This window comes from Mugil cephalus, chromosome 16 (genome assembly GCF_022458985.1).
Source record: "Mugil cephalus isolate CIBA_MC_2020 chromosome 16, CIBA_Mcephalus_1.1, whole genome shotgun sequence".
NCBI classification, from domain to species: domain Eukaryota; kingdom Metazoa; phylum Chordata; class Actinopteri; order Mugiliformes; family Mugilidae; genus Mugil; species Mugil cephalus.
The window spans coordinates 16,648,112-16,675,635 of record NC_061785.1 but is presented as its reverse complement, the minus strand read 5'-3'; the positions used below and the strand labels follow the sequence as shown (position 1 = coordinate 16,675,635).

The following is a 27,524-nucleotide window of genomic DNA, read 5'->3' as shown; positions in this document are numbered from 1 at the left end:
GGCTCCGGTTTCCTGTTGTTGTGTGTTTCCGACATCCGTTCTTGTTCAGCATGGCTTTCACGGAGTAACAGAAATGTCTGTTTAATCATCGTCACGTTGAGTGCTCATTAGAGCCTTTCCCATGATCGCAATGTTTACACCGATCAGGCGTAACATTAAGACCACTGACAGGAGAAGTGAATAACATTGATCCCCTTTGTGACAATTCACTGTTCTACTGGGAAACTTTTGGATCTGATGTTCATGTGGATGTTACTTAGACATGTAGCACCCACCTAGACCAGACCAGGCACCCCCACCCCATACAGCCTGACACACACACACACTCACACACACAAAACAATTTAGGAACAACTCAAAAAACATGAAGAACAGCACAAGGTGTTGACCTGGCCTCCAAGTTCACTAGATTCCAAACTGATCAAGTATCTGTGGGGTGTATCAGGGGCACTGGAGGCCAAATCCACAGATTCCCCTCCCCTCAACCCATAGAAGGCCCCACTGACAAGATTGTGTAACCAGACACTGGTTTTGAGGCACAAGGGAGACCTACACAATATTATGAAGGTGGTCATAATGTGATGCCTGATTGGTGTAAATGGAAAAGAGATAAAATGTTTGTTTTTTTAATCACACTACACTTGAAATTAATTAATGAAAATGATGGAAAGTCTTTTTTTTTTTAATGTAACTTAGTTTGTGTGTCTGTGTTGGTCTCCAGGACGCTGACAGACCTACTGAAGCAGCAGGGAACCGAGGTGAACTCGGTGGAAAATGCCACGGCGAGTCCGCCCAGCGGAGGGCGAGCCAACGGCGTCTCAGCCAGGATACAGCGCAGCAGGAGTGGTGAGCCTTCAGCACGTTTGGAATCTGTTTGTCCGTGTTTCAGAATGAGCATGACTATATGCAGGCTAACACTTGTGATGCATTAACTCCGTGAGACTGTATATCGGCAGCTATGAAGATATTCATAATTATTTCTAGAAAACCCACCCACAACCAGCCATCCTGTTCAACCCTGACCAAAGGTTCAGGACTGTAGCCTTTCCCAACTCACACTATTCTGAGATATATGTCACTAATGTATGACAGGGTTGTCACAAAAATACAGACAGCCGCTGAGAAGCAGAAACTCTGGCATACAGTACATCTCCATCAGATTTTGTGAGTGAACCTCAAGACACAGAGCAAGAGCTTCACAGCAGACGTATTATAACAAGTTAAAATTCTCTCTGTGGGGTGCAATACTGTAACGAGACATAAGTGTCAAAGAAGCAACCACATCAGTTACTCTGGCAACATGGTAACATTTATTAAAAATAGGCAAAAAAGCACTGAGGCAAACAAAATGACATCTTTGTATTACACCACATGGGGCAGCTCTTCCTTTACATTTAAATAAATGGCCAAAGTTCTGTCGTTCTTATTTTCCCCACTGATCTGATTCCCTCTTTACCTCTCACCCACGCACCAAACACTTCACCTCGCAGATGATCTACCGTTCGTCTTCTTCCAGGTCTCACTGTTCACTGGTTTCAGGTCGCCTATGGTTTTGTTCCTCTCGTTTGTTATTTCATCACGGGACTCAAATAGGGGAGCAGTCACAGTATACTGGTGTATGCAAGTCACATCATTTACAGTGTTGCCACTGGTGCCTGCTAGGCTGCTTTAGTGAGATAAGATAAGATAAGATAAGATAAGATAAGATAAGATAAGATAAGATAAGATAAGATAAGATAAGATAAGATAAGGGTGTGTTGGCTGTGATGAGGAGTCAGTGGCTGAACATGCTCCTGAGTTGCCTCAGCCTGGCATGTAGAGGATATCTGTGCAGATAGCTTTCAGTTTCCCTCTCATCCTCCTCCTCCTGTTGTTTAAGTGCACCACTTGAAACTTGATAGTGTCCACTATCTGCACAACAACCTCCCTTGGCAGGTCAACACTGTCTCAACACTGAGATCTGTCGCACCCTCCTATGAAGCCCCCAACTAAGCCCACATATTTCTCCTCCTCGTTATTTGGGCATGTAAACAACGTCTGTTATTTCCAGAGTCGAATCAGAGAGTGAAGAGATGTAGAGGGTGAACGAAATGTCGACAGTACACTTCCCTGGGGTGTGTCAGTACTGATTATTACCTCATCTGACAAGGAGACGTGGAGGTTGATATACAATGGCTTTGTTAGATCTTTAATTCACATCACAAGGTCCTGGTCCACCAGATGTGTGCGAGCTCTGAGCAGTTAGCTAATGCCATCCTCCACAACAAATTCAGCCGGGTAAAAACGTAAACCAGTCACAGGCACTGTGCATATTTTGTCTCTAGACCCTCTAGAACCCAGAGCCTGAACCCAGAACTAAGGCTTAACTCACTTTTAACAGAAAAAAACCTTAAGCAGGACATGCTTCAGGCTGTAGAGACAGAAAGAATGGAGAAGAGAAAGAGAGGAACAGGCAGACATCAGATATCCAAACCTGTCAATGTCTGTATCAGGATTAAGATTTTGCGTTTGTTCCATGAGCAGTTAATAGGCTTGTGTTGCAGTTCAATCCTCCAGTGTTAATGAGGGCCCAGCCGAGCAGTGTGAAAGGGTCGACCCGACATTCGACCCGGGTCAAATGACCTGCCGATTGACCTTACTTAAATGTGTAACGATGAGCGGGAGGTTGAAACCTGGGCATGCTGGCAGTGTGAAAGGCACCAAAGGCGCGTCGACCCGGGTCTGAAAATCCTGCGTCAACGTGGTATTTTCGATGTGAAAGCGGTATTTACGTACCAGAATCCTGCCATTAACACCTGCGGCCACAGCGCCTGTTGTTGCTCACATTGCATCGTGTTGCTTTATATGTCTGCCGTACGTTACTGGCACCGAGCGCTGAGATTTCTGTAGGAAGGAGGGCAGAGTGAGAACAATGGAGCGTCTCCGCCAGAGTAAATAGAACACACGCTTGTGGCACGTGCAGTAAACACACATGCACTGTTTAATTAGTATGTAAATGTAATCAGGACTAACCCCTGCAGGCAGCATGTGACTTTTCCCTACATTTTCTGCCTGCCTCAAACACCAGATACATGCAACTCAGAGTGGAGTATTTTTTCATGCATGGACTTCTTTGGTTTTGCGCATGAAAGCGGCTGACCATGCGTGTGTGTCTGCACGCGTGCAGATTAGCGTTAGAGTTGGTGTGTGCCGGCATGTGAAGCTGAGAGAGGGGAAGGGATGGAGAGTTTCATGTGAGAAGCCCCCCTGTGGTTCCTGTCACATCTTTCTCTGTGTGGAATTTCACACCCCGCTAACGACATGATACGACGTCAAGTACGGGGCGGACCCTTTAATCTAGCGTTACATCAACTACGCACGCCGGAAAACGGCAACGAATGCACAACCTTAAACCAGAAGTACACAAGAGGAACACAGATGTTAGCAGGGGAGAAGTTTTTTTTTGTTTTGTTTTTTATTCTTTTTTAAATTTCGTCGAGCCCGCAGTGCAGTGGGAAAAGAAAAGCACACAAGACATCAATCCAGATGTGATGCGGTGGATGAGAATGTGTTAAAGCAGTTCAGCTGACAGGGCAACATAAGTGGCTCGTCCGCAGCGCACCGCTCCTGCAGAACTTCTTGGCCCTGCAGTTATCAAATCATAAATATTAATGGAGACGTATCAGTTGATCTCAGAATCTAATGTGATCTGTGCTGCATGACTGTGAGAGAGCTGAAAGGAGATGCTTATTATGCTCGCTTAAAAACTAATCTGCAGAATCTTGCGTCACTGCAGCAAAAGTGGGTTTCTGCTGCCACTCTAAAAAATTATACACTTGTTCTGTGGACAGCTATACTATAAACCAAGCATTGTCGCCCAGATTTCACAATTTAGATTTAGATTCAAATGAATTGCAGAATTTATACGTGGGCATTTAACCTATGTAGTACAACAAGTAGTGAGCACAGCAGTTGTGGGGGTAATGTGCCTTGCTCTGGGGCACTTACGCCATATAGAGAGGATTCTAACCAGTGAACCTACAATCCAAAGTCCAGTCGCACTTCAAATATTCCAATATAACCAAGTAGCAGCAGGAAAGTGAAATGGAAACGGATACAGAAACGTGAAGAGTTGACTCAGTGGAAATGATTGAACGTTTAAATCAATTGGTTGATTTGGCTGGATGGTAACGACAACTGCAGTTATATGCTGCCGGTGATAGAAGTCTGAGGGCAGTAAAATCAACTATTTTCCTTTTAATTAAGAGGTAAGGCAATAATTTGCCTCTTTTCTTTTCCAGTCGTTTATTTCAAACTTTATTTCAAGTTGCAGACGTAGGAAATGATCAGTTGTCATTAGCAGCTATCTCTGAAAATCAGCAATAGCTTAACTTTTTTATTTATTTATTTTTTCTGGACACCTAGCCACAGACACCGCCTCGTTATAATGCAAACAACTGAATGATGTGTGCCCTATGCTCAGTCCCCATTGTGTTTAATCAAAGTAATTAAACATAATTTTGTGATCATATCTGAGCAGATCTATAATAAGGACTCTATTATCTAAATCATGCTTAATTTCATATTAGTGAGCTCCATCATTACACTTTAGAGATGATGTGTATTTTACCGCTATGATGTTGTATGTTGTAACCGTTGCCATCTAGCTGATACAGTAGCAGTTCCAATGGTTAGCACTCTGAATCTGAATATGAGGCACAAACTCTCAAAACTCTTCTGCTATTTAAATTTCAAATTGTGTTCATCTGAGCGTCAGATCTTCCCCCGTATGGATGGCTGAGGTGTCTGGAGAAAACTCCTAAGCTCCCAACCGTGCCTGGACTGAGCCCATTAGTCGAAGAGAACTGCTTTATGAACAAATGTATAGGTTAAATGAAGAAAAAAACAAAACACGATTCCTCCACAATGGGAGGAACAAAAAAAAACTGCTGAAGACTGAACTCTAAATGTTTTCTTTCCTCACTTTTTTTCTGAGCTCTCTCATTGACCTTTCCAAACAACAGGAGTAACGGCACGGTTAACAACATGGCCGCTGATCTCGGAAAGGTTTATGTCTCATTCAGTTGTCAACATAGCGGTCTGACAAGGAGTTTTAAATACCCCAATACTGAACACCACCAGCTGCTCTGGGATTGATGTGATAATCCAGCTTCTTCAGATGATCTCAAACCACTGAATATTCTTTAACCACACGAGACAACACTGAGAAATGAATGAGAAATCTATGATTAAGTAAATGTTAGTGTAGGACATCCGCTTCTTAATGTGAAGGGAATTAAAAGCAGGGGATTTTATAGAGAAATCCATTTCTCTGATCATAGGATATGTAATTATACCAACGTCTTTTATATTTATGAGCATTATACTCACTTCTTTCCAGAGGAGGAAAATGTCCACTGGTGCTGATCGATACCGTCTAATTCAAACACACAGGTATAGAAACGAGGACTGTCTTGAAACACCTGAAAGCTGTCTAAAAAAAAAATCTATATATACTGGTCAGAACAGGGTTTTAAACTCGAGGCCTGACATCAGAGGGTGGACACATCAGTGCCTCTCATCATGAATCACACTCCGTCCCAGATCTTCCTCCTCTCTTCTCGACCACGATGTGAGAACACTCTTTAATCTATCATGACTGTGCATTTTAATTGGCACGCTAACTATGTGTATGTAAATGTCATGCAGAATGTCCCCTAATTGAGCCGCGGGACAAAGTGGAGCGCCGCATAGATCGCCCGGGCAGAAATCAGATCAGCGGTATCGGTTTTTCCGTTCCAGACAAGACGGCAGACGGGCTTTTTGGAAAGAGTGGAGCTCATTACGCGCAGAGTAATTGAACACATTTAAACTGATTGAAGGGTTGTTAAAGGGACTGATGCCTTTCTCTCTGGGGATGACGCTCATGAAATGACCGTCACATCTTGCTCTCGCGGATCAGATATTGAATTTGTGCGTAAATCACTGGCTTTATTGGGTATGCTTGGAGGTTTACGTCTACAACTGTACTCAGCATAGAATTTTTGAGTTGAACATAGTTGACATAGTCGCCTAAAATCAACATGGGCGCCTATAACCACTCAGCATATGGCACTTTTACTGAAAGATTCTTCTAAATATTATATATACAACTGAGTAACTTGAAATTTAAGGTTATATATATGTAAAAACACACATACACACACACACACAGATATATATACATTGACATCCACATTTTTTTTCCTCCTGGTTTAACACAGAAGAGGAAGCCGTATGTATGGAAGTCGAGTTTTTCCCCCGTCTTTAAATCCCCCTGGCAACTAATCCCAATTTTACGCAGAACTATGTCACATCACTAAAAGCCGCTCTAACTTAACCGTGACTTTCGAGGTTGGAAACGTCAAAAAGTCACTCACGTTGAGATGCGCGGCGCGCGAGCGACTGATGTGAACGGAGGGCGGGGCGTAAATATTTGGTCCAAAAAGTCTCCAACAAACATGACTCATCGCAGAGACAAAGCTGGAAGCCAAAACCAATGACCTATTTATCGAAGACGACTGTGGAAGTCGTGTGACCCAGTAACAAGTCACACTTTGTGACGCATATTTTCCCTTTACTTCTCTCGTGTCTCTTCTCTTTTTTTTTTATTCTTTCCTCCTTTAACCCAGCTGTCACACGAGTTGTTTTGAGCTCTCGTCTCCGCCAAATTGTTTTCATGTACGCTCAACTCTTCCCCGGAGTCATGAGAGGAAAACCACTTTTTTTTTTTTGTAAATGAATGATCTTGGTAAGAATCTGAGCTCCCCCCTCTCGAGTCATGTTGATTATTCTGACAAAAAGTACGCGAACGACCCACTCAGCAGATCGCACAGAGCCAGGATTATGAGGGATGTGGATATATGAGAGAGGGTTGCGTTCGTTTCCTGCGACTTTGCTGCAGTAAATGATGATGCACAGATTTTCACATCTGTTCACAGACACTCACTTCACATATACACACACGTAGGGATGTTCATACTTAATCATGCAATGCACTCACAACCACCACAAACAGAAATAGTGCTTCATTGTCAAGCAGCAGGCAGATGCTGCACTCTAGGTGTGTGCGTCTGCTCCTAAAAGGTTTCTGACATAACAATGAATCTCAGTCCAAATGATTTTCCTTCTGCTGTTGCTTCAATAGTGCATCTTCTAGTTAACCAGCTGGACAAGCAAGAAACTATGAGCCTGTCGGTGTTAATTTGTTGATAACCTATCGTTTATTGTGATGGGAGTAAAATATATCGTTCTGCTTTTCGTCTTTGAAACCACCTTCCGACCGGAGAACGTCTGGGTGGTTAATAATGAATGTCTTCACACTCAAAGTGAGACCGCTTTTTAAAAGCATTTAAAAACTGTGGCCAATTATCTGCACCAGTTTAATTTGAAACAGCGCAGCGGTTCTTTTCGGTGGATTATAATCCTCTTTTATAAGGAGTTCACTGAAGTCGGACTGAAACTAGAGTGTTTTTCTAGACAAAAATAGGATGCAAATATCCCATTGACAAAAACATCTAAATTGGGGAAGAAATAAAGACATTAAATTTCATTTTTTTGTACTTCGTTTAATTGTTAACCGTTGGAGCTAAGACTAACATTCATTAATACACAGGATAAGATGTTACAATCCCTTGTGCCATGATTCCAGGCAAAACACATTTAGAAGCCCAGTCCGACTGAAAACCGACCAGCAGGCTAGCAGTCAGCTACCAGCTAGCAACCAACCAGAAGACACCAGCTAACTAGCTTAGCCAACAGCAGTAGCCAGTACCTTGCACATCAATGGAGTTTTCAAATGGGCACCTCCCTTCGCTGATATTTCGTGAAGTTAGGCCCACGACACCTCAAGAAGGGTGCGTCCTGGAGTCACCCCCCTCCATGCTGCCACCACACAACCGCGTGACTTTCAACCAAATTAGCTTAGCCCTTTTTACCATAATTCAATAAAATACACAATTCAGGTGTCTGAACTACCTCTTTCCCTGGGAAAGGAAAGGCTGGCATGAGGATACAAAAAGATGAAAAAAAAGCTGGTGGCATCATTTTCCTCTATATATTGACATTTGTGCTGCTTTATAATTTTGGTCATATTTACAGCACCCACAAGAAGAGCCCATGAACTTATGTAACTTACAAGCTGGTATCTAGAACTGTTCCATTTGAAGGCAGCGTTCGTCATTCCCTGATAATTATCAGCCTATCGATGCTCCCGCCACAGTGAAATGCCAAAGTCACGTGACTATTTTGGGGATGTAACCGATCATTACTGCTGTAAAGATGTGCAGGATTAGTACATTATCCAAACAGCTTTTGCTGTTGAATAATAGAATAGAAATTTAGTGTCATTGCCATGCCTCTAAAAAACAAAAATGAAAAAAGCTTTGGGACTCCAGTAATGAAGAAGCAACATCATACACTCATTCATTAATAAAATATCAATAAAAAGAGTTTAAAAGTGCAACTGGTGCAGACATCCGTTTCAGTTGCACTTTATAATTCTGTGCACTCACAATGAAGGCACACACACTGGGGACACGCACGCCACCACTCATGTTACATGTGTGTTACGCCGGTGCTCTCCTCCTTCACACACACTGAAAACAATGCCCGCCAAGCTTTCAGACATGATTCCCAGAATAACGTTTTGCCTTATTGTAACAGAAACTGCAACAGGAGGTAGCTATGCATAAAAAAAACAAACAAAAAAAACAAAAACAAAACACAAACCTTCACCTTATTTTTGTGTGCAGATTGTGTAGAGATAAAACAAAGCCTGCCAGTCAGAGCCAGGACAGATATTGTTTTTACCAAGCCGAGCTAATCACCTCCTGGATCTAGCTCCATGTTTAATACGCAGATATGAAAGCGCTATCAGATTTCTCATCACACTCTTGGCACGTCGTGTTTCAATTGAGGTCAAATGCTACTTTGGGCCTTTTAGTGATTACATTTACAAGCTGAGATTTTTGAGTTTTTGAGACATTACTCCTGCTAAGCTGTTAACATGCATAATGAAAATGAATATTCCCATTTACACATAGCTGTACATGCTCCCATTATGAGGTCAGGGTTTTGATATTGAGCCGAAACTTTTTAGGTTATGTTATATATGCCCCTCTACCTGGAAATGTGGGCTCATCATGTGGCCATGCATCTCTAACCCAGAAAACAGAGCTGACGGTGAACAGACACAAGGCTGTGTGTCACAAAACTGGAAAACCTTTACATAATGCTGCTGCTGTGTCCGTTTAGATGTCGAATGAGGAGCTTCCACCTGGTCAATAGTGCTCCTGATTTGCCAGATTAAAACACATTTTCGCCGTGCACCGAGTCTTTTCCCCTCAGATCCGACTGCTCGGTTCCACTCCGCTGCATCGCTGTCAACAGACTAAACAGGAATCCTCACCGCTGCTCACCTTAAACATTCCCTGCCTGCAGTTCCCCCGGAGAGAAAAGGTATTATGTAGCTCATTAAGCAGCGTCCCTGCCCTCTTCTTCTGCACTTAAGAGATGCCAGCAACTATGCAACCTCAAATCAGAACTTCTCCTAATGCCCTCAGTTAATGCTCTATGCATTATTATACACACTTAAACACTTAGTCCATTATGCAATCACAGGATCCATACAAGATCATGATAAAATTTGTGCACATGGTCGTGATGTACAGTGAGAATAAATGGTTCAACAGTCTTTCTCCAGAGGTCAGTAAGAAGACATGCGATTTTTCTACATTTCACCAACTGCAGAAATCAAAAACAGCGGAAAGGAGGGACACAAGAGTGGTGCAGAGGAATCTTTTGTCCGTCATTAAATGTAAAAAAGGCTTTAGGGAAATCCGAGCCGAGCTTCTCGTGACAGCCAGAACCAGTGGGCTGTGATCGGCCGGTCATTTACTGCTCTGGCTGCTCCGCTGGGGGGAAAAAACGATGAAGACGAAGATAGTGACAAGGATTGTGATGATGAGATCATAGAAGAAATGATCCCTCATAATCCACTAATCTGGCACATGCTGAGAGGTCAGCAGCACTGGATGATTTTCTTGTGTCTGCACCCACACACACACACACACACACACACACACAATACACGTTTCAACATGTGGAACATCTCACTGGTTAATCAGCTTACACTGTGTGTGTGTGTGTGTGTGTGTGTGTGTGTGTGTGTGTGTGTGTGTGTGTGTGTGCAGTGATTAAGGTAGAGGCTCAGAGTCGTAAGTGTAAATGTTGTTACCGTAAAGACTAACTCTTGACATTTCTCCACCCATCTAGCTTCAGCATAATTTTCTAATTTATTCCACCAGAACATCCCGCCATCCTCAATATTCCTCACTCTCCCTCTTTTCTTTCACCAGCTTCCTCTTTCATGCCACTGTGTGTGTGTGTGTGTGTGTGTGTGTGTGTGCGTAATGATTAGCATTCAAAACTTGTGCCACATACACGTCTTTACATATCTCTTAGCCCTGACAGTCACAGATGCGATGAAAGCCTGCGTCTTTGATTCCATGCTTCTCACGTTGTGACACGTGCACGCACGCACACACACACACACACACACACACACACACGGATATGCACGGTCTCCACGTGTGCATGCCAAATCAGATTGGCGAGTGAATCGGCGCGCTTTGCTGTTCCAAGTCCAAGCGAGTCAAAAAATCTGTCAATTACACAAGAGGACAAAAATGCGCGAATAGATGTTGAAACTATCGCGCGTCACACTGTCACACTGTCACCCAGTTGACCTTATTAAGCGCGCTGTGAGTGCGGCGCGTGTGTCCGTCGGGTCCCTGGGGCTCACATCAAGTGCATCAATGGACTTCATTAATTCTAATAGCTGGGGCTTCCCCTCTGTTTCCCTGATTTGTTCCATTGTTAACCTCAATTCATTTAGCATGGAAGTGGATGGTCGGCAGGGATGGGGCTACTCTCTCACCCAAAGTCACCAGGCTCGACGTAAAAGGCTTTTTAAGTGAGGCTAATCTATTTATGTGAGAGTGTATGTTCACTCGTGATGCATTCGCATACTAGCAACCACTTCACAAAAACCTACGCTGGAGTTTTCTTTAAATGTTCTTCAACGTGGTCATTGGAGATGAACACATATACTTGACTGACGCTGGCAGCATCTTTGGGAAAAGGCTCAACCATTTCAGCTCTAATTTGTAGCTTGTCATTTCTGCCGCAAAGCGACACATCACGACCACCATTAAAATTGACTCGTTAGCCACTAATGACAACACAGGTCAGACCTTCAAGCGATCGATGTCTTCCTTCTTGTCTTTTGGACGAATTTGCTCTTATGCTGCAAATGAAGTTACAAAACATTTTTCCTCCAGCGCCCGTTGACACGTCCAGTAGTTAACTGGTGACACAACCAATTTTAAACCAACACAACGTTGATATGCTGCACATTAAACTCGCACGTTGAGACACGTTGAAGGGTGAAGGCCATCAACCTGGATCCATTCGACTCTTCTTTGAAAACGCAGGAATTTATCCGCGCAGACAAACAAATCAGCAAAACGCTTCCCATCATCTCACGCTGCCTCCTTCACAGCAGCTGGTGCTGCGGGGTTTTACTATAGCGCAAAACTTCAGTGAAAGAGAGAAAGGTTGGGGGGTAAAATATGAGGGCACCGCACAAAATGAGAGCAATTACCGACTCCCCAGTACGAAGTGAGAATTACGGACCATGGACTCTTAATCCCAGCCAGCAGCTTTTGACCGCCTGTTGCTTCGTGTCATGTCCCCGTGGCCATGACGTCAACCAGCAAAGGCTTAGGTGGTTTATAAATATTAACCACCCAAGTACGAACTGAGATGGTGGAGGACAAATGCCTTACAGCCTTATTTGAGGCCCTGTATTTATAATACCTCAGTTTGTGTTGCTCACATTTGCTCAAAGTGCTTAATCAGATTACATAGATTTAATAACGTCAGAGTACATACAGTGCTCGGGCGTTGGGCTGTGGGCAAAGAATAATGAAACTGCCAGATATATTCTGCTATGAGTTGTGTACACTAGGGTACTTGAAGGTGACAGGGTGTTTACAGACTAGAAGGTACTGGCCAGTATGGCCTCCAGCATGTGTCCACTTCAAGGTTAATGCAGCTGTGGTCCAAAGGCCTCCTTTTACTATTTTTAGTATGTGCATATAGCACTGGACTAATGTGACGATGCTGTTTGTCGCTTTCCACAGGTGAAGTTTGTTGCTCTTTACTCCTTCTTCCTTTCTGTCTCTCACCAGAACAGTACCACCTGAATAACTCGGCTTACGGACCGCTCGGACGAGGGCTCCCACACCCGCACAGCAACCACAGCGCAGTGGGTCTGAACAAGTACACCTCCCTCAAAGCTGTGGGTGAGTCGGCCACACGCACACACGCTGACGTGACTCTAACTGACACACTGACCTTTGCAGTACAGTGAGGCGGCAGTCAATGAGGGTCTCTGTGCCTTTTGGCGAGCAAGAGAGATGATCTTGAAGAGGACCCCCGCACACACACACACACACACACACACACACACACACACACTGCTCCTCTGGTGTGAATGCTTAGTGTAAATAATAGTCTAAATGTTATGGACTGATTTACTCCACCGTGGTGCCTTCGCTGCAGTCAAGGCATTTCCCATGTTAGAGTTACATTACTGAAAACTTTAGTTGATTTAATTATGAACATGGCTGCAATTTTATTAAAGCTTAAATTTTAGCTTTAATCTAACCAGGCAACACAGGTCAGTGCCAAGGACACGGCTCTATAATACACGTCCTTCAGAGCCTCTGGGACTTCTTTGCCCGGAGGACATGGGGCAAAAAGCTGTGAATTTACTGTCCTCCCTTGTTTCTGAAATGCATAGGCGGCTAATTGTGTGACAGACCAAAGCTGCCACATGATAAATAAATATGCTACTGAATGCGTTAGTGGTAGATACTACTAGAATTTCCTTTTGAGAGATCGATAAAAACAAAAACATGAATGAAAGTTAACATGGGGCAGGCAGCGGAGCAGTGGCTAGAGAAGCAGCTCGGGGACTGTAGTGTCAAAGGTTCACATCCCTCGATGGCCATGGCTGAGACTAATTGAGCAAGTGGTTAACACCCCCCAGCCCAAACTCGTCCCCGGGCGCTGCACATGTGGCAGCACACTGCTCAGAGAGTACACACTGCTGTCTGCACAAATGGATGAGTTAGAGGAAGAAGAGACATACAAAAAATAAAGGAATAATCATTAGAAATGACTGAATGCGCCAACAAATATATTAAAAAATATGTAGACATTAATTCATTCATAAAATTTGACTTTATTTCTTTTATTTGCTTGTAAATTGCCCTTATTTACACTTTTATTTATTAATACATTATTTTTTATTATGTAAGTAATTCTGTCTTTTCATTTTCTCCTTATTCAATTCTACAAACTTAATTATTGTCATGCCCTCTTTGTGCATTTCTGCTTCCGTATTATGATTATGAAGCTGACCCTTACTAAAGTTTTACCTTTAGACGCCATTGTACTTCTTTTCTCTGTCATGCGTGGCTTTGTCAGAGATTTGTGATGTAACTGCACAGCTACTAGAAGAGGCTGTGGGGCTTTTAGCACGACGTGTACAAACTGTGTTGTGCTGGCAAAGGTCACAAACACGCTGTTGTCTCCGATTAGTAGTTTTATCAGTGTACAGAATTATAACCAACCACAAGCATTGGAACAAACCAAGCCCCTAAGAATCAACCAATGAAAAAACTGTCTGCAAAGGCATATTGCATTGTGTTAACCTTTATCATTCGTGGAAGGTTTAAGAATTTCCAGCAGTCACATTTACCACTAAAGCTTCATGGGTGCAGGTTTCTCATATTTAGACATTGATCTTATCAGCTCAAATGACAGGTGGAAGACTTTACCAGCTTGGTCCACGATTTTACATTAGTTTCATGAGTTGGTGATAAATGTGTCGGTGAGTTTAGACCAGGGTCTAAAATTAAGTTTTTTTTTTTACCCTAAAAGAAAGTCTCTGCTCAGCAGATTCATAAGCAGGCGTGTAGATGAAGATGCCTTACTTTAACATACTTAATGTTTCTATAGTACCGATGTCATTTTTGTATGGTTTTCTGCATTAGTGCCACCTACTGGACCAGAATGGAATAGTCTGCTGTAGGAAAATGATATGTAAATAAACAAAAACACATTGCAAAACAGAATAGATGCAACCCACAAAATATAAAATAAGTAAAGATAAGCCTAATATAGAGTCTCATATACAGTAGTGTGCAAAAGATTTAGGCACATGTGGAAAAAATGCTGTAAACCTAGAATGCTTTCAAAAATATAAGTCATAATTGTTCATTTTTATCATCAATTTACAAAATGCAAAGTGAGCGAGCAAAAGTTCTAAGAAAAAAAAGTGCTAAGTCACATCAATATTTGGTTTTACAACACTTTGCCTCGCACAAAGTCAGGGATTGTGTTGGATCGTAGACGCTGTGGTCAGCCAAGGAAACTTCAAGTTCATTTCCCTGCAAAATAGGAAGATGTCCAGCAGCGCCTTCAGCTCAGAACTGGCAGAAACCAGTGGAGAAGTCTGGCCAGAGTGGTCTTCATGGAAGAGCTGCAGCCAAAAATCTCTCCGACATGGAAACAAGGCCAAGAGACTCAACTACGCACGAAAACATAGGAACTGGGAGCAGAAAACAAATGGCAGCAGGAGCTCTGAACTGATGAGTCCAAATTTGAAAAATTTGTCTGTAGCAGAAGGCAGGTTGTTCACTGAAGGGCTGGAGACTGCTACAATAATGAGTGTCCGCAGGCAACAGTGGAGCATGGTGGAGGTGCAAGTTTAGGGCTGCATTTCTGCAAATGGAGTTGGAGATTAGGTCAGAATTAATGGTGTCCTCAATGGTGAGAAACACAGGTAGATACTTATCCATCATGCAATACCATCAGGGAGGATGGTTCGCCCCAAATTTATTCTGCAGAATGACAAAGACCCCAAACATACAGCCAAGGTAATTAAGAAACTTCAGCATAAAGAAGAACAAGAAGTCCTGGAAGTGATGGCACGGCCCCCACAGAGCCCCAAGATGTTTGGAACGACTGATCTGAGCTGATTTCCTTCAAAAACTGTGCAAGTGTACCTAGAAGAGTTGTTGCTGTCTTGAAGGCAAAGGGTGGTCTCACCAGATATTGAATATTTGAATTGATGAAAATATTCTATTATCTATCTATCTATTATATTCTATTATCTATAAACTATTAACACTAGTTAGAGTTATTACTAGTTATAGCATTTTTTCCACACCTGCCTTAAACTGTTGCACAGTACTGCATATGCATATAAATTCATCTCAGTATTTCTTTCTTCATTTTGATATGACATTTGGATGATTGAGTTCTTTATTTGAGATTAAAAAAATAAAGTAGTTTTTGGGGGAAAAAAATGATGATGACTAAAAGCTGTTCTGGATTTTAAGACACAATGAATGGACACACTGCGACAAGGTAGCAGGGAAGCTGGCGGCGATGGCCTCAGTGTTTAGTTTGTTTAAATAATTCCCTGTGACATTCATGCTTGTCCATGACACGCACACGCACACACACTCCAGACTCAGGGCGAGGGTATTTATAAACCCTCATTGTGGTGTTCCCTCATCCTGACACACATACCTTTACCTCCATTATCTCCATTGCACTCCTCAGTTTCTCCGTCTCCCTCGTCGCTCACGCTGCCTTCTGCCCTCCCATGTCTCAGCAAAAGAGGCATACCGCCAGTATTCGTTCGCCTGGAGGGCATACACCAATTGCAAATACTTAAATCACCAGCTTTCCCCTTTGATCTTCTTCAAACGCTTCCTCTCATCTTGACCTACCTTCTTCTGACTCTCTCTCTGTGTTATCTTTCTGCTCATTTAAAGTTGCGCGTTTTTTTGAGAGTCCACATTTTTTTAAATCCAATTTAGGAAAAGAGTATAACTCCATTTTTTAGTGTCTGTTTTTGTTGTCGTGCACTGAACCTTTCACATAGACGCTGCTTGTCTGCTATAATTTTATCCATCAGCTTTTCAAAAGGTTTCTGTCCTATCATGACATGTCTTCCGGTAAATCTTCACCACTCCTTATTCAACCTGCACTCCCTCATTGCTGTCTCTCCAGTTTTCTAACCCCAACTCAAAGCTAGATTTGGTCCGATGACTTTTTTCCTAGCAGGGTTTCTTGCATTCAGGAAGTGTTAGCAATATTTGTTTTTAGCTCAAACTGTCACAAAATTAGATTAAAATAAATATGGCTTGTTTTGACTCATTTTTTTTTTTAGCATTATCAATACAGCATTTCAAAGAAGAGTTTATGAATATTTTTCTTACACCCCTACTATCGATCAAAATATAATTGTGTTGAGATGTCTGCATGCTACAGGACATAATTTTACAGTGTCAGCTTTGCCGCTGCTACATGTTCCGAGCTAACTACCTAGCTTACCTACCTAGCTTCGCTAACTAGCGAATTTACACCTGTATGGTGGCCCAAAAGGATTATTTTTCACTTATGATGTTCAAAATGTGTACATCCAAAAAGCTGACATATTATATTCAAAATTATTACAGTTGAAATAAAATGTTTAGGCCTACCTTGATGGACAGTCCACTGCACTGCTTGTCACAGGAACCACATGCTAGCTCGCTCGTTGGCTAGCTGGCTTGCAATGGTGATGGGGCAGAAGGCGTTTGATAAACTAAGAGTGTATTTTTCTTAATTGAATATGTAGTTAAACTTTTGACATATATTTTTAGGAATCAATTCATTATTTTATTCATTTTAACAAATCAAATTTCTGCTATGGCCACTAAGGGGCGATTTGTTTGAAATATATCCACCAACACATCTACCAAATTTTCTGCTTTCATCACAAAATAAATAACTGTTGTGATATATTGAGCTGAAAATACCACTAAAATAAGAGCAGCCAACATTATTCACCATGAGTCTCTAGTCATATAAAAATGAGCAAAGGTTGATTTTAGATCTAAGGCAGAGCTGAGCTGCACAGACTCCCCCTATAAACACTTCTAAAACACTTGAAAAGGCAAAAGAGACACTGACAGCAGGAGGCTGAAACATAAACGCATCATGGATGAGGCTTGATTCAATCGTCGGTGCACATAAAACAACAGACTGTGCATTTGTTCATTTTAAGCTGCACGTGACTCAGAGCGCCGTCAGACTGTGACAAATTGAAAGATGACTCCAAGGTATAAACAAATTTAAACCAACCAAATGTTTCATTGCTCTACTGGCCTAATTTCTGAGGGAGAAGTCTTATTGTTATAGTTAGCGCCATAATTTCTAATTCTATAGAAACTTTAATAAAAGAAATCGTTGTATAGGAACATTCTTCGGTCAAACAAGGCAAGTGAGGAGCATACAGATCACCACAAGTCTTGTAGTTGGGCAAAAAACAATACATGTTTGTACAGAACTTTGGTTGAATCCACAGTGAAGCTGTCCTGTCAAATTGACTTGTCATACAGTTTGTGATACATTGATTTATAACCTACTGACGAATCCTCTTTCTCATAAACGGTCTCCTCCCTGTTCCCCCCTGCAGCCGACAGCGCATCTCGTAGCTACTACAAGAGCTTCCCCCTCATGGACTTCTCCCAGTACCAGCCTGTCGCTCCGCCCGCCTTCCAGCCCATGCCCGTGCAGCCCAAAGAGAAGTCATACATCCACCAGCCCCTGCCAGCGCACCACGACATTCACGCGCCCCTCTCCATCTCCATCCCCTCCAGCCACCTCGAGCACTCGCGCCTCCCCAAGACGAGCACGCACCCGTTCCTTTCCAGCTCGGCCTTCACGGCCTGGGAGCCAACTGGGCGCCACGTCCACAGGCAGGTCTCGGCCCCGGGGCACACGTCCACCTCCAGGCACAGCTCCACCCGGAGACACGGCTACTCCACCCGGAGGCAGCAGAGCATAGAGAACATGCCCGATATCTTTAGTCAGCCCTATGGAGGGATGTATGGAGGAGGTGTGAGGGAAGCGGGGCAGGGGCAGTATGTCCAGGGGCAGCATTCATCTCAGCCTCCCTATTACCATCACACCAGGCAGAAGAGCTATTCCACACACAGCACGACTGAGGTGACCGTCTGAGCGCCAACGACTCGGAGAGCAGCCCACAACCAGTAGTAAACACAAAAATAAAACGCTTTGTGGTAGCTAAATACCAGAGTTTGGGACAATTAGCCCAACATGTGAGGTATTAAGTGAGGTGAGTCACTCAGACAGACATGATGAAAAAGGGGTGTTTTCATAAGTGGGATTCAGACGCAGAAGCATCGCTCTTAAAGGCAACGGACACAGCAAGTAAAGAGTTTATTCCTGAACTCCGTCACATTTCCTTACATATAGACTGTACCTAAAGGAAATCTAAAACCATTCTCAGGCTCTTATAGGTTGCACAGTCTTCACAGATCCTCAACTACTGCAGTTCTGACAATGTGGTTGTAGGGACACGAATAGGGGAACAGGAAACAATCCTCAAGCGGAGACTTTTATTTCGCATGTGATCATTTTCACATCTTGTTTTTTTAAGCAGGAATAAATCGTTTGTCGGCGTCACGGTCAGGTTGGGTCGTTAAAACATTCCACCATGAAAACTGAAGCCAGCTGGCCACACGTGCTGCTAGCACGCAGCTAGTTTGATTTTAATGTAGTATGTAGCTTTATTTTCAGATCCACACTAAAACTCAGGAATTTGTTTTCGTATTTGTTGCAAACCGTTTCCGTCTATACTTTTGCACCCTCACCCTTAAAAGCATAGATAAACATTTTTTGGAAATATAATCGTTGACTTTGGACTTAGATGAGGAGGTCGATATCACTTTCTTATCTAAATATGAAGCGACCAATGGGCAAGTAGCTCGGCTTGGTAAAAGCGACAGTAGCGCACAGGGGTCTTGTCTTACCGACATGTCATTTTATTTGACACTTTAATTTTTTATGTGGATTCCGCAAGCAAGATAATATGTTGATGATGAGCTTTAAATGTCCCGGTAGAAGGATTTTATTGGTTTTGGACTAAGCAAGGCCAGGCTAACCGTTTCCCCCCTGACCTTTGCGCTAGCTAAATTGTCCAACGCCTGGAGGAAGCTTCATATTTTGCGTACAGACGTGAGAGTGGTATCAATCTTCTCATCTAAGGGTCGTGACACACCAATTTGCTGGTGTCAGGCAATTGGTGAGCATGTGTTTTATTGGTTAGCAAAGGACAGACATCAGTTAGTGGTTCCTTAGGCGATTCAGCGTGTTGTATTGGCCGAATGAACACTTTTGGTTGGTAGTTTAGCTTGGTGAACATGTGCATGAGAAGAGCAAAGTGACTATAGTGAGCAACCAGGCAGTTTGCAAGCTAATAGTAGCTCATCCAGTACCCCCCCTTTTTTAATGACAGATACTAACTTCTGCCACCTGCAGGCATTATACGTGGCAGCTGGCTGAGGGCTTTTAAAGTGTTTAAGTGTAACTATTTGGTCCAGACACAGACAACGTCAAAGTCTGCCTTCGTTCCTGGTAGGTCTTCGATGTCAGTTTGGTGTGTCTGTACCTCCCTGTACTATTATATCACTACCCCGTGTAACAAGGACAGGTGCCTCAGCAAGATGATTAGGGGAGAAATGAAAACTATAAAAAGTGAACATAATATATCCCTGTGCTTAATAAATGAAATCGCTGTAGTTGCATTAGAGGGTTTTGCAGTGGTAGTTGAGAAGTTAAGGAGTGGATGTACCCCAGTGGATGGACTCTTAAGTCTGATTTGGATCAGTAAAAGGCCAAATATATTTTAGAAAACTGATCTGTCTGCTATTTTAAAAATGAACTATATATAAGCGTTTCAGGTGGTAGTTCAGTTGAATCCATGTATAATGATATCTTAATTTGAGCCAATCATGTTTTTTTTGTTGTTTTTTTTATGATACACTGGACGTTTCCATCTGTGGTCTATAAATCCCATATCTTCTAGTTACAGATCGCAAACCATGCACTAATCATGTCGAGGCAACAGTTCAGTTAGTCTCCAGCCTCTTCTTGTAAAAACACCTCCACTATTTTGCATCTCTCAGTCTACCTCCATGCGCGGCCGCTCTCTCCTCGTTCCTTTTCTCTCCCCCCATTCGGCCTCTTATAGCAACTCTCCCACAATGTAGCGCTTTGCATTCTTTACCACAAGGCCAAGCACACGGGCTGCGTCCCCGAGGTCACATTAACTCTGACGGTGAGGACAATGCCACCATCATGTCAGCTCCCATCAGCCTCCATCCCAACCACAGAGAGGAGAAGGAAAGGAGGGAAGAGAGGGACGGCGTAAGAGCCAGAGGCTGGGGCTCTTTAGAAAAAAAAAAAAAGAGAGAGAGAGAGAGAGAAAGGAAGGAGAGAGAAGAAAAAAAAATTGAAAAACAAACATACACTGCTGCGTGGTTCCCTTCCTCGGGCTAAGGAAAGGGAAAGAGTCAGTATGGATCTGGGTCTCTCACTATTGAACTGTCTGGGTCATAACACAGGACGTGTGGTGCCTCTATGTGATTTCTAACCCATAGCCTCCATTCCAGGGGAATTTGCTGAGGCATTTCCGGGCCTGGAGCGTTAACATTTCTAATTTCGTCTCTGGAGCCCGGACAGCACAAGACACTGTGCAGAGTTGTTGTTTTGAACGTGCAATACTTGACGCTTCCACTGGACTTGTTGGTGAAGGTTTAAGGTTGGACCCTCCCCACCCTGCCCCCCCCAGGAACTGCACTATGATGTGAACTGTTAACGGTGGTTGCACATGTGTCCAGAAATGCTTCCATAAGGTTCATTAAGAATATTTGCAGTGGAAAAGCTGAGAGAGAAACGTTTTTTGGTTGTTGTTGTTTTTTTTTTTTTGTATTTTGTTACTTTTTTGTGGCAGTTGAATTGACAGTCAAACAGAAGCTGAATTACACAGATTTTAGGTTTGTTTAGCCAAACGATCAGTGCAGATGAAACTGTGTCAAGAAGACATTTTGATGGGAAAAAACACAGTTGCTACATAAGGACAAATCAAACATCAAATCCATCTCACACACTCATAGAAATTTAAACTTCTAAATCCTCCTCAGAGACATCCCGTTATGCTGGAAGTATTAGGCCTGAGATATAAAACACCATCTCTAATGTCCTGTAAGGCCACAAATTACAACAACGCAAGCTTAATATCTTCCTAAATAATATACACCGATGAGCCACAATATTAAAACCACTGTCAGGAGAAATGAATAATGTTCTTGACCATGTTCTGCTGGGAAACTTTTGGACAATGTCAATATTACTAAGACATGACGACTCACCTAGACCAGACCAGACGCCCCCACCTCATAACAATCACACTCCTTGATGGCAGCGGTCCCCCCTTGATGCAGCCTGACTCAATATGTCATTATTAACACATTTGCTCAAGGGATTTTGAATTAGTTGAATATTAAAAGGGAAATCCCGGAAAATCTGTTTCAAAAGAGACAGAATATGTAATAAAATGTTTTCTCTCCTCTGTCAAAATCTATAACTTTACACTATCTCTGAGCTCAGAGCAAGTCCGTTTAGGTTTGAACCAAACGTAACTAATGCAGCAAAAACAAATTCAGCGTTGGTTTACACTAAGCAGAGGTGAAGGTGAGATCACACCCAAAGATCCACCATCCACTGAGATAAACTCATCACACAGATACTTCACAGTGACATTCGGCCCTCACGGACCACACAGAACCAGCCCTCAGACTAGGACACTAATTCGTGGCATGTGTATTTGTACGTTACAACCAGTCATGGTAGACGGCATAGATTGATAGATGCTGTTTAGGGCACCGTGAGAAGAGAGAGGAACCAAAATTTTCGCTGAGCACATCTCTTCTGCTTTTCGTGTTTTCTCATATTTGACGCCCAACCGCGCCGTGTCTGTCATTGCTGATTCTCGGTTCTGACGCAGCAAAGCATCCTGGGACGGCATCTGTTCCTCCTAATGCGCGATGACGGGATTTAAAAAAACGCTGAGACCTGTCGGTTCAGGAACACATTTTGATTTCATTTACTTTGTGTAAGGAGTAGCCGTTTAGTTGTTTGCGGTGACGTCTTTCTCGGCATGAAATAATTTTTTCTCCCCCTGATCTTTGTAAAACAAACCACTTGTCTCTTCTGTTTCTGATTAACACCTTGTGTACATTATTGTTCAATTTTGTCAAGAGCCTTTTTATGAAGTGTGAACACCGTTTGATAATCATCCCACTTTGTTCATAAATATTGTACAAATATGTTTATTTAATGGTATTCCCTATATATTTTATTTAAATAAGGGCTGTATTAACTAATTCATTTGAATTCTAAGAGTATTTATTATAACTGTCTGAGTCTAACAGAATATATTATGTCATGTCAATGAAGATGGTGCATAGAGAGAATTATATAAGAACTACATTTCCTGATGTGCAATAGTGAAGGCTGAAGTACTGTATGTCTGCCGTGGCAAAACACAGTGACACAAATTAACCGTAGTGTGCGACAAAGAGCTGTGAAGCAGACGTCTTTCCGTCGGGCACCTACACAATAGTGACATTTCTTAAGTGTTAACAGGCGCTGTGCAAAAGTGAGAAAAGTTTAAAGCTGTACAGGAGGTAGAGATATACTCAGTGCAGTGTTAAGATACTGAGCTGTCCTCGTTTACGCAACCTTCACGCAGAAAAACAGGAGTTCAGCCGAGAGAACAGGAAGGTGTTAAATGTATAAATATATAGAATGTGAGCTGAAGCGTGTCAGTGTCCAATGCAGTATGTAGCAAAAACGTGTATATACTGTACGTACCTGTTCTTCTTACTGCAACAGAACGACTCATTTATATCCAAACTGTTCTTTACTGAAGGTGTTTAGTAACTGATGCCACTTTTGAAGGTGCAATATTAAAAAAAAATGGTAAACTAATATAAAACTTTGGTTTGACTTCTTTTCAATATGAAGCAGTTTGTGTTGTCAGTGAGGGGAATGGCTATTTTACTTAACACTTGTACACTCTCGCTCCAACGTCACAGTTATACTAACAAATATCTAACATAACAGTCCTGCACTAAATCTTATTTTAATGAACGTTCCTGTATTCAGCATTTGAAGGGGGATTTAGTGTGCGGCTGTTACATAAGAATCAATGGATTAATTTTCATTAGTGTACCTAATAAAGTGGCTGGTGAGTGTATATGGAGAGGAGTTTCACTGAATACAGATGGTGTTTCTATGTCAGCAACAATACTTAATTAGTTTAATTTTACCTGTTTAGCCCCAAAGAAGTTCCAATTACAAAAAAACAAAAAAAAACAAAAACAAAACAAAACAAAAAAACAGTCCAGTAGCTTTATTTTGTAAACTTGTTTCCAGGCGAAAAATGTCATTGTGTAAAATGTAAATAAAAAGCATTCAGGTTATTTGAAAATGATTTCAACCACATTATTTATCTAAATTAGTGCCCAGACAGCAAATCAACATTTTAAAGTGAGAAATAGTCATTTTTGATTGACATGACTCGAGGTGCCGCTGCAGCGATCCCGTACTGCCTCCTTGTGGCTGTTCGTGACACTACACGACTTAAAGAAAGAGTATTTCCTGTCCTGACGATCTACACACGTTTAAGACAGATTTTTAATTATAAATGTGAGACAGAAACCTTGTCACAGCAAAACTATTTTAATATTTTTTTTAATATTATAACTTCTTTTAGGTTTAAAATATCACACATTATACAGCGCAGCAAGTTCATTTCTATTAATATTTTTTTAAAGATCTAAAGTGAACCTCTCTACATGTCAGGATACAGCTTTTCTTAAATGATTTTCCATATAAAACCTAAAGTAAACCATTTACAGTTTGTCCTGAAATGAGAATAAACTCAGATAAAAGACACTGATGGCATCAACAGTTTGTATTTCATGCAATAATGGAGGTAAGAGGCTGTTGGCGTTACACCTGGAGTAAAAGTCATTTACTGTGTATGGTTTGGTCATATAAACACACTCAAATTGTTCAAGTTTACGTGTTATCAGACATACATTGTGGATTCGTAGCACTTTGTCTAAACTCAAAAACATGACAGGCAATGGAATGAAAAGATGAGTGGTCCTCAATGTTAAAAAACAAAAACAAATCATCTAAATGTACTTTTTAAAACATATAGACAAGCCAGAAGAACAGTTTCCACTTATCTACTTTGCTGGATGAGTCCTGGAAAAAGCAGACCCCATTAACACCCACTTAAAATAAACACCAGGTAAACTGTGAAAGCTTATAATGAACAGCATCCCTGAATATAAAGAGAAACTCATCATTCACAATGATATTAAATAAAAAATAAATAAGTTGGTCGGTATAAGGCGGTCTGTGTTAATCACTAGAAAATGCTGAGATGATGTGGGAAATGTGGGCAGTTGTAGGAGGCATCGCTCTGTCCCGAGGACCTTTCAACAAATGTGAAAGACAAGGCCAATGTCTGGTAAGAGCACAAGGTGAATGAATGATGGGATTAGTCCGGCCCTGCTGGTAAAAATAAGGTATGGGACGATATTTGCCTCTTTATTGGTCTGGAAAATAAAATGACATTGACTAATGTCAGCGATAATCTGTTGTGTTGTGTCACTTTTGCAGAATGTTTTGAAACCTGATTCGTGTTTTTAATTATTCCTATTCATATTTTTTTTTTTCTATTTCATTGTCCTGGTTTTGGATTTTATTATTTTTTTTTAACATTTTCATTTCAGAAAAATAAATAAAAAAGCACATATTAAAGGTTGAGTAATAAATTAATATTAAGCGTGAGCTCTTCCACAGACACTGTGACGAAGCGCTGAAGGAATTTAAAAAGGTTCGCTCGTGAATTAAGATTTCTGTCCCTGGTTAGAAGACGGGATTAAAGAGCAACAAAAACATCAGTGTGAGTGAACCCTAAGGATAAGGAAACGCATTTTGATCATTAGTAAATCAGAATATGTTAACATTTTTGAGCATCTAAAAAGTACTTTTGTCTTCTAAAATTAGATTCTGTGCATTTCATTCCTGGACTGGTCATCTAAAAGTAATACACGTCCTAATAGACTGTTACGATGGAGCACCTTAGGAAGGGATGACAGAGAAAGAGAGAAGAAGAAGTGACATCTTAGCATACATACTTAAACTCAATCTGATTCATCATACAGAGTAGACATTGCTCTTTAGTAACCTTTTAGTTATATTGGCAAAAACACCTTAAAAACCTCAATGCTGTGTGCAGAATATGCAGAAACAGACCCTAAAACTCCTCAAAGGAGAGTGTCCTGGTGATAGCTGGTTAGCTGGTTAGCTGGTAGTAGAGATCAACTTGTCAACTGCTGACACGGATGTTATCAAGTGTTTCTTCCCTAATATGCACGGCTCCGTCTACCTCTGTCCAGTTATGTTGTTGCCTCCCGGGTTTATAATGACAGAATCCAATAAGGGACGGAGAGCCTGGCCAAACGGCCTACAGAGGAAACACAGTGGATAGTAGAGTTAGACTAACGTCAAAATGTTTAGTATGTGTGACCACATCAATATGAGCAGAGACACGGCTCAACTGCAAATACAAAGGAACTCACGTGGACAGCACTTCAGATGGCAGGTCTGTGATGTACGAAGGGATCTTCTTGCCCGTGAGGAATTGAGCCACCTCGTTGCTGAACGAGTTGCAGTTGTGCTCAAACAAGTTGTACTTGTCGCCCCTGTGCACCAAGGCAGCAAAGAAGAGAGGATGAGAGAGAGACAGAGAGAGAGGGAGTGTGAGAGAGGCCAGGAAGGGTGGAGAAGGGTGGGCGAGCAGCAGGAAAAGACGAGATAGAGACATTTTGATGGGAGATAACGGGAGGAACGGAGGACGTGGCGCTTAAGGTGCAGCTCGTTTTCTTTTCTCACTGGCGATTTTTTTTTTTATTCTGAAGATAATGCACCATTGATTCAACACAACAATAAACGTATTAATTAGAATTTAAATGATTATTAGTCACAAGTAAAGAAAGGTAAAAATAAACTGTAGTACTGTACGTTAATTATTTGAAGACTTAAGATGAGTCCTAGTTTCCATAACTTTAAAAAGTTTATAAAATTAACAGTTAATGGTTTTATCACTACCATTATCACACAAATTGTGCATGAAAACCTTACTATATAAAGTTTTGTGTTATGGATTTCAGTTATTACCATCTCCCTTAACAAGTGCATTAAAAAAACAAATTTAAGATACAAGTTGTCTATCACAACTATAGCACAGAAGCAAACACATTTATTTCTTTAGTTGCCATGAAACATTTTACTCACCAAAACCCGCAAGATCGTAGAATTTAAATAAGCACTAAACGTGTGTGATGACATTGAGCTTTTACCTGTACGTGGACGAGGCCAGTGAAGTTAGATACTCCATAAATATCTCTTCAGGCACCTCAGTGGCACCCAAGTCAACTATGGAGCCAGGTTCACCCAAGGGGGTGCCACCCTATGACATAGACACACACACAATACATCACATTTAAAAAGTGTGTGCTGGATGTTTGAGTTACACATTCAGGGTTGACTCTTACAGGTGCGCAGTTGACGATTCCTTCTCCAACGAAGAAGTACTCCTTTCCGTGGACCACAATAGCTGTGTGCCTTTAAGACAACAAACGTAAACGGGAGGCTGTGAAATAGTTGCACTTCACACGATTAGCTTAAGCTCTGTAAGGAAGTTACAACAAATACTCCACTATTTATGGTGACTCACCATATCCCATCGAGTTGTTTCCCTGTAAAGAAAAAATAAAATGATTTAAATTAGAATTAACTCTATACTAACTCTACACTCTACACTACACAGCCTTGGCTATGTAGGAAGTGTTTGATAAAGACAGAAGCAAACAGTCATAGACGTAGCTACTATTCCGGATCTGTTTCTTTCGCCAGCCAGAGTTAAGTCAATGAATCCGAGCACAGGTGGCTACTCACCAAGCATGACAGGGCTCAGCTGGCGGGCCATGCCTCTGGAGAGGTCGTAAACGTACAGTTTCACCGGAAAAGAGCCAGTTTGGTCCATGATGACACGAACGGATTTGTTCAGCCAGTCAAGTATAAAGTTAGACCCCTTTCACCGACAGCTGACCGGCTAGCTGACTTACCGGTAACTTAACTAAAACTTTTGTAACTAAAAAAGTTTTTAGCAAATTGTGCTCAAATTGTTAGATTTAAAAAAAATATATGTATATATATATAACAGAAGCTATTTGTGAGGAAAAATAGAAAATAAAGTCGAAAATACAACTCTACCCAGAAGATGATGCTGTGTCACTGTCTGACTGTAAATAATAACATGACTGTCAAAAAAGTTCATGAGGATCCTTCTTCCGGGCCTCTCGCGGAAAACCCCGCCCACTTCACTGCGATTGGTCCGTATATTCGATTGTCAGAAAAGTGTCCAA

The 27,524-nt window shown here is 41.8% G+C and overlaps 2 protein-coding genes across 3 annotated transcripts in view; one reads left to right on the top strand and one right to left on the bottom strand.

Moving 5' to 3' along the window:
* Nucleotides 1-23,004, top strand: part of shisa8b (shisa family member 8b) — a 40,022-nt gene extending 17,018 nt beyond the window's left edge. For both annotated transcript variants that reach the window (XM_047609875.1, XM_047609874.1), the window contains exons 3-5: nucleotides 722-846; nucleotides 12,273-12,386; nucleotides 17,624-23,004. In XM_047609875.1, coding sequence (XP_047465831.1) covers nucleotides 722-846; nucleotides 12,273-12,386; nucleotides 17,624-18,168 — 784 coding nt within the window. In that variant the 3' untranslated portion in view covers nucleotides 18,169-23,004. The remainder of the gene's footprint in view (nucleotides 1-721; nucleotides 847-12,272; nucleotides 12,387-17,623) is intronic.
* A 409-nt stretch (nucleotides 23,005-23,413) lies between these two features.
* On the bottom strand, nucleotides 23,414-27,453 carry desi1b (desumoylating isopeptidase 1b). The gene is made up of 6 exons (XM_047609876.1): nucleotides 27,055-27,453; nucleotides 26,834-26,855; nucleotides 26,652-26,721; nucleotides 26,457-26,566; nucleotides 25,677-25,799; nucleotides 23,414-25,561 (listed from the first exon to the last, which is right to left on the bottom strand). The coding sequence occupies exons 1-6, from the start codon at nucleotides 27,140-27,142 to the stop codon at nucleotides 25,480-25,482; spliced, it is 495 nt and encodes a 164-aa protein (XP_047465832.1). The 5' UTR covers nucleotides 27,143-27,453; the 3' UTR covers nucleotides 23,414-25,479.
* Nucleotides 27,454-27,524: the final 71 nt, after the last annotated feature.

Bases quoted from the DNA above. Each gene is read 5' to 3' on its own strand.
- desi1b (XM_047609876.1), bottom strand. From the start codon at position 27,142: ATGGACCAAACTGGCTCTTTTCCGGTGAAACTGTACGTTTACGACCTC. The intron at 26,567-26,651 runs GTAAGAGTCAAC...TCTATGTCATAG, and splicing joins GAATCGTCAACTGCGCACCT to GGTGGCACCCCCTTGGGTGA. The intron at 25,562-25,676 runs GTGAGTTCCTTT...TTTCCTCTGTAG, and splicing joins CCATCTGAAGTGCTGTCCAC to GCCGTTTGGCCAGGCTCTCC.